Consider the following 7,761-nt stretch of genomic DNA (forward strand, 5'->3'; position numbering starts at 1 on the left):
TGTCCCCTCGAATTGCCACGCTGCAGAGTAAAAGGAAGCGTGAATACCTTGTCCTGTGCTTCTAGTGTCTATGTAGTATCTTGGACTTAAAATAAAGAGAATGTGGCCAGCTTCTCTTAAGCTGTATGTGTGTGTGTTTCTAAAGGACAAGCAGGAAGATATGAGAAATCCAGAGATTGCAGTCCTATAACAACAATTTAATCCTCATGCTTTTAGGGTAAAAGAAAGAGAACTAATCAGGAAAAAAGAATGTTTAATCTGCAAGAAGTTAAATATTTAATGTTTAATCTTTAATGTTAATCATCAATCTGTTGAAAGAAAAGAAGCACATTTGTATTAGTAAAGGCCTCACCGGACTGGTAATACTGGCAAACCTTGAACAACTTCGTAATTGGAGATGAGACTGAGCTGCAAAGTTAGCTGTTAAGGACAAGAAAGCCATCTCTCCATAAAATTGGATACATTCAGATCATCATTGAAGATTGACGACGTACATATATATTTTCACTCTTATATATTTCCCCAGGACTTTTCACATCTTGGGGCTTGGAACTGGTCCCAGCCATTTTTCACCTGCAAGACAAACCAGCACAAAAGAGAAAGTTAAAATTTAATACATAGAAGTGATTGGCCAGTCACATTTCTGCAGTAGGATGACTGTTCCTACTCCTCTTTTGAAGGGTAACTACTGATGACGGAATACAGATTTGTATCTTGTTTGGCATGCTTCAGCCAGCTCCATAAATCCTTCACTGTCTAGTCACAACTGAAGCTGTACAGAAGAATTATTTTCCTCTGTCACAGATGAGAGATTATGCAGGTCTGTGGCACTGCACATGAGGGTGAAGCCAATTCTTTTTAAGACTCCTTTTTTGAGGGGCTGGGGGTAAAGAGGAGAAAAAGGGTGGAAGGCTGGGGAGTCAGAGAAACAAAAGGAAAAATCTGTTGAAGTCCTTGGAGTTGAGACTAGAAACCAGGCTGTAACATTCCAATTAGGATTAGTGACTATCGTAGTGGCTGTTGGGTATTCATCTTCCCAACTCCCATTTTCATCAAGATTATTTTTATAGAATCAGAAACCCATCCAGAAAAGAAAATAAACCTCAAAAAAATTCCTTTCTGTTTAAGCCTATGACTAATTTTAATTTACATTGAGTTTCTGCTGAAATTTTTCAACAAATGCATCAGAGCTAATTATGTGCATAACTCTTTCTAGTGACAAACTCTCTCAAGTGCCAAATCTTGAGATCAACAGTCAAATGCCCTCTAACTCATGTAAAAGCAGGTGACTGAGTTTTATTAGTTATCACAACCTAGTCCAATTCTCTTTAAAAATTTCAAGTTTGTATTCTATTAATAGAAAAATGAAAAGAAGGATGGTCAATATATGAATTTCTGTTAAAAAGTTGTGTAGTTAGGTAATTACAAGTTACGGATTGGGGAGCTGTGATAATGTGCTTTTTATTAGGGGACAGATACAAAATGAAAATGTTAAAACTACAACCCCCCCCCCCCCCCATCAGCCATAGTCTTAATCTTAGCCAAGACCTAATGTCCAGTACCAAAAGGTTAGATATGAACATTTTGAAAACTAGTTTCAGTACTAATTGAGAATGGCATGTGGAGCACAAAGCCTTGAAACATACCAAGAGAGGATGGAGAACTCAAGTTACTTCTTGTTTGGAAAAGGACTACATCTTTGGTCACTCTAACTGTACTGAGATACATTCCAGTCAGCAGTTTCATCCCATGAGAAGGATACCCAACATCCTTACGAGTGTTTTATTTAGCTTTATTATATATTTCATTAAAAGAGGGTGAAAGCATGAAACCAAAAGTGATGTTATTAGGTACACTCACCTATAACACTGCCTAGCAGCTCTAAACGATCAGAGCCAAAGAAGAGATGAGGTTCTGCATTAAAATGTGCCACAACAGCAGGCATCCCAAATGCCTATTGACGCCATGGAGATGAAACAGAGAATGTTACAATGAGAGAAATTTTTTCAGACACATGATCAATCTTCAGGAATAAAAAGCAAGAACTTTGACATTTTTCCTCCCCTTCTTTTCACCTTCTTCATTCTTAAAGATGAGTCTAATGGAGCCATCAGAAAGTAGGGGATTCTCCAGAGCCTGTGTGCCCATTTTGAAGGAGCAAAAAAAGCAATCTGATAAATCCAGAGTTTTATGTCAAGTAGTGATAAATGGTATCTCTTAGTACTGGTCCTGTAGCTCCCCATCCTTGCTGTCCAGCTGGAATGAGCTGAATGGGTCAACCTTGGTTTCCCAGATGACAATGAGATAAACTACCAACAACAGTGAGTTAGCTTTCACATGTTCAAAAAGCAAAGACCACCTAAGAGAGATGGTCTATATAGTGCATTCTAATCATCACCTTCATTGTTCCTTGCTTCCCAGCATTCTTAATAGGGAAGGAATGCATAGCTCTGATGCCAAATGGCATTGGAAGCATCTCACCCCATATTTTATTGCTTCCTCTGTTGTCTCTCTCAGTCGGTTCTTCACTGCAGGGGATGAAATCATTTCAAGTAGCTTCTGGGCAAGCTCTGATGATAGCCCAGCCTGTCTGGCAACCTGAGAAAAGATGATATAATTAAGAGTACTCTAATACTAAATATTCTAATTCCTACTATGGTCTAATTAATTTAATCTTCAGTATTATCACCCAAGGTCTATTACCAAAATAATTACAAAATACCCTTAAAGCACTTGTTGCACAACTATCTTGCTGTATTCCCAACCCATTCATCATTTATCAACTCTCAGATACAAAGTAGAAGGGATATTTTAAACTTCCAAGCCCCAAATCTGCACTTTTTTCCAGGACTTCCAAAACAGGAAAAAAAAAAAAGAAAAAAAAAGATTAATACTAAGTTTAACCTCTGGTCCAATGACTTATCAGATAACTTACCAAAAAAAAAAAAAAATTGTTGTTCTGAAAATCTTACTGTGCAAGCCTGCCAAGACAAAACCAGTTTGTATGACAAATGTGGCCACATAGGATCTGTAAGTGATACTGCATGGAAGAGACTGTAACTCACAGAGGTTAAACAGTTGCTAGTGTTACTGCTGTATCTTTTTAGCCTCCTGTGTGCCTCTGCCACACAGGAATGAGATAAAGTGGCCAAAGGTCCAATGTTTATCGGGTAACATTGAAGTTACAAGTACCTATTTTAATAAAGTATTTCACAAAAAATGTTAACTTCTATGCCATCTACCTAAATGACGTGCCTTTTTTTTTTCCCTCCTTTAAAAAAAAAAAAATAAAAATGCTTACGGTATTGCACACGGACCAGTAATCCTGCACATGCAGGTGTTAATTCTTTCTCTCAATCACTTTTTCGTTTAGCATCCACATTTTCTTGTACCTTCTCCTACTTCCTCATCAGGGAGATTAGGAGCTCTTTTTGACTCTACTTGAACAGGAGATAAACAAGCGTAGCACTGGAGTAGAACAAAATGCTGTGTATGCTTGGTAGCCAGTGTTTAGACTGCAATATTTACACAGAGATGTAGTATCTGGTCCTCACCATGTTAGGGCAGAAGGGGTATTTAAGTGGACTGAGGCAGGATTCAAAGACTATATACATTGCTTCTGTAGTAATTTATGTGAAGTTACTGCTGACTAAAAAAAGAAGTAAAAAAATACTAAGGAACTGTATCATGTAAACAACATTCCATTTTTCTAATTGATGTGTAAAATAAATTCACCTATAAAGACTCAGATGAAAGCGTTGGGACCCCTCACCCACCTTTGGATGGCGTATTTCCGGAAGAGAGGGAAGTCTAGTACTTGCTGCAGGGGTGAATGAAGACAGACACAAGCATAGAAGGAGATGCCTACCTCTCTGCCTTGCTGAACATAGGGGGATACTCACAGACCACCAAACAGTGACTAAATTACACAGAAATCTTTCTGAGTATGAAGTTTGTTTCTCTGAAGTTCTGCATGTCCTTGCTTTATCTTTATTTAAATAATGATGGATTCAGAGACTATATGAGGACTTTCTGTATATATTTATGTACTGGGTCTGGCTAGGATGGAGTTAATTTTCTTCACAGCAGCTCTTACGGTTCTGTGTTTTAGATCTGTGACCAGAACAATGCTGATAACACACTAAAGTTTTAGCTATTGTTGAACGGTGCTTGCACAGTGTCAGGGCCTTCTGTTTCTCACTCCCCCCCCCTGCATAGATTGAGGGTGTGCAAGAGGTTGGGAGAGAACACAACAAGGCAGATGACCCGAACTAACCAAGGAGATATTCCATACCATATAACATCATGCTCAGCAATAAGAAGTGAGGAGGGGGTTTAGGGAGGTTAGCCACCTTTTGCATGGGAACCAGCTGGGCATCAGTCTACCCATGGGAGGTGGTGAGTGACTGCCTTTGCATCACTTGTTTTGTTTTCTTTCTCTCTTCTTCCACTTCTCCTTTGCTTATTAAGCAATTTTGTCTTGACCCACAAGTTTTCTTGCTTTTCTTCTTCTTTTCCTCTTCCCCTGTCCCACTGGGCAGTGGGGGGAAGTGAGCAAGTGTCTGTCTGGTGCTTAGCTGCCTACCAGGGTTAACACACCACAGTTTAATTATATCCTTCAAATCTTGCCTCTTGAAAAGGCAAAATGCAAACCTTTGCTGAAATTCTGGTAAAAAAGGTACACTAAAATGAAGCTGAAGTGCAAGGACTAGACTCTGGGGAAGGAGCAAGACTGCAAGTTTCAGGTTTCAAATAGGGATGTTGTATAGGAGAGACTAGTCATGGACAATTCCTCTCTTTTCTTCATAGTCCAAGAACTTAAAAAATAAAATAATGTAGAAATGAGAGCCCTTAAAGAGGATCTCATGGTATACTAACTTACATGCCATTACAGCTTTTACTGTAATAAACAAAATCTAAACAGCAAAAGAAAATACATCAAAAGAGTACAATTTCTAAGCATGTAGAAGGGCAATATGGCACCAAACTTAATAGTAAAGCCTGGCTCCATCACTCCAAGGAAAGTAATCTTTCCCAAAGTGTTGCATTTCACCTGAAGATTTCATTTAGCAGCAAAACCTCAATGCATTCTGGAGACACTGTTCATACCTTCACTACTGTTAATAAAACAGTATTAACAGATAATTCGTTGTCCATCCTGGGTATCTCGCCACATGAATTAACAAAAAAGGAGATTCTGGTTCTGAGTGTCATTCAAAGCATGACAAAAAAAAAAAAAAAAAAAAAAAAAAAAATCAGTCCAAACAGAGCTGCTAGGGAAATTAAATCCACTTTTTTCTAGCTGAAATTTTTCAAAACTTCAAGTGATCATTTGACTAAGCTGTCTTCATGTCTATTACTGATCCAAGAATCTGTAAGAATCTGTATCAGAAATGCAGAAGCACCAACAAAAAGGAGACACTTACAGCCAATATATTCTCCGGTTGACTGATATCTTCACGCTGGTAAAAGAATAAAATAAGTAATTCAGTACTTAAGAACAAAAGCTCAGCTCTGGACTTGAAAATAGAAATAGAAATAAAAACAATACTAGTTGTTAGAGAAATTTCCTCAGAAAAAGTTTTAAGTCACCTAATCTAGGAATGTATTAAGTGCTTTCTGATATGAACTACTGATCCACTCAGCCCATAGGGCTCACCATACATACCTAAAAGAAGGCAAATTAAGCTGACTGTAAGCTAGTTCTTTTCTTGTAATGGCTCCTCAACCACTATGACCTTAAGTTTCCTGCTATGACTTTTCATTAGAAGACAATTCCTTTCTCTTGCGTGAATTCCCTATTTGAACGAAGTGGGACAGGAAGGGTGACAGAGAAAGGATCAAGAAGTTGGCTTCATAAAATACTGACCTGTGACCAAAAACGTATCCAGAACTCCCTAGATAAGGGTTCCAAGTATCGTGGTTGTGTCATATCAATGGCTGTGATAAAGCGCATGGCCCCAAGAGTGCCTGGGATTAGTGGGGAGACAGAGAAACATACTGAAACGAGGCACAGGATCAGGGACAGATAAGTCTGTGCAAGTGCTACCTAAGAACAGTATGATCTTCTCTGTAACTGTCCCCAAACAGTAAAGCTTACATTGATTCACAGCATCTTCCATGCTAATATCATTCACAAGCATACTTCTCCTCATAAAACTCATAAAAGTTCCTTTTATGGTTAAAGTGCACATACTTCATATTGCTCACAGATACAGGAAGAGGCTGTGGACAGGGAATTCATCTTCATCTTTACTGTTAGGGAGAACTTGAACCAGAAGTGCTAGAGTTGAAAGATACCAGCTAAACTAAGTTTCTTACTTACCTGTACCAAGGACCCGTTGGAAATCATCTTCTGAAATTTGTACAGGCACTTGGTAGTATTTTGCCATCCTTTTTATATCCTTCAGCATGTATTCTGCACGCTTTGGCAACATTGCTGGGGGCTTGTTACCTTTGAGAAAAATTTCTGTTGAGATTTTCAACTGTATTATAGTAACACTGGACAAAACAAAACTGGACAAATTAGACCTCATCCATATATGTGCCTAAGGAAGAGTACAATTTCATATTGGCTTACTGAAACATACACAGTTTTTCCAAAGATAATGCTAGGATTTAAACACGATTTATTTTGGTTTTGCACAGATCAACCCTTTAAGTTAGCAGAATCAGTTTTAAACCAAGGTACAAATGTCCTAGCAGGGATTTGTATTGATTCAGACAGTGACTTTTAAGCTAAATAACTACTAATGCATGGGTAAACAAATGTAGAAACTTATTAATTTCATGATTTATGAGTTGTAAGTCTCAGTGATTAACTTGTTCTAATCAGGCTACAAGTACTATTTTACAGCATACTTGGATCCTTCATGCATATTATAAACTGCAAGTGTTCCACAAATTAATTCTGGTTTGAGCTCAACAGAAAACTTTTAGGAAAACATTCCATATCAAATTATTATTATCCTATTTTAGAACTGACGAACTTTGGCACTGTATGTGCCACAAACAGTGGCTGTGTAGTTGCACAGTATGAAATTCCTTGTGGCTGATTTCTCAGTCACCAATGAGCTCCACAATCCTATAGTTAATTTGTTATTGGTGCCAAAACTTAGTTTAAACCTGGCTCTGTGGGCTCTGCACTCACTAAGAGCTTGCCCACTAGTGTCCTACTAGTGAAGAAGGTATTTCCCTACAAAGCTAATCTCCCCGTATTGCCTACCAGTTGCTTGCATTATGCCACCAAGGAAAGCTGGACGAAAGCGCAGATCAATATTCCAGATGTGCTGGTACCGGCAGAGCACCTGCAACATAAAAAAGTAGCGATGGATTAACAGTCAGAGGAGATGTCTATAGAGCTGTGTGCAGCTAGGAAATAAGCTAAGACATTAAATAGACACTGCAGACAAAGCCTTTTCTATCGTATTAGTGATAGTCCTAAAAGCCTTTTCTGGATGCTGCCAGAGAACTCTGATCTCAGAAAAACTGAAAGGCCTGCATTCATATTATAACTATACAAGCCTAAGCAGGGGTAAATGAGGAAAAGATCAAGCTCATGAGTGGACACTTGCACTCGTTAAACATCAAAACTATCCCTAAAGCAAAACGTTCAGCAATAACTCCCAAATACATGCAGGCCACGCTGCTGTTTGGCTGAGACACGCTTCCTTAGTGTCCCTGGTTTTCAACACGTGAGGAAGAAACCGAAATACCCCTCACAAGTGAGGTAAAAATAAAACCGAAACATAAGGTGGGAAG

At 38.5% G+C, this 7,761-nt stretch overlaps 1 protein-coding gene across 1 annotated transcript in view; it reads right to left on the bottom strand.

The window, feature by feature from the left end:
- Window positions 1-236: 236 nt before the first annotated feature.
- Window positions 237-7,761, bottom strand: part of GSTK1 (glutathione S-transferase kappa 1) — a 7,870-nt gene continuing 345 nt past the window's right edge. Inside the window, exons 2-8 of the mRNA XM_009287150.1 lie at window positions 7,226-7,307; window positions 6,326-6,454; window positions 5,870-5,970; window positions 5,427-5,462; window positions 2,482-2,598; window positions 1,861-1,954; window positions 237-573 (exon numbers count right to left, since the gene is read on the bottom strand). Of these exons, the coding sequence (XP_009285425.1) occupies window positions 533-573; window positions 1,861-1,954; window positions 2,482-2,598; window positions 5,427-5,462; window positions 5,870-5,970; window positions 6,326-6,454; window positions 7,226-7,307 (600 nt within the window). The 3' untranslated portion in view covers window positions 237-532. The remainder of the gene's footprint in view (window positions 574-1,860; window positions 1,955-2,481; window positions 2,599-5,426; window positions 5,463-5,869; window positions 5,971-6,325; window positions 6,455-7,225; window positions 7,308-7,761) is intronic.

The sequence above is a fragment of the Aptenodytes forsteri genome, unplaced genomic scaffold, assembly GCF_000699145.1.
Source record: "Aptenodytes forsteri isolate BGI_AS27 unplaced genomic scaffold, ASM69914v1 Scaffold216, whole genome shotgun sequence".
Lineage (NCBI taxonomy): Eukaryota > Metazoa > Chordata > Aves > Sphenisciformes > Spheniscidae > Aptenodytes > Aptenodytes forsteri.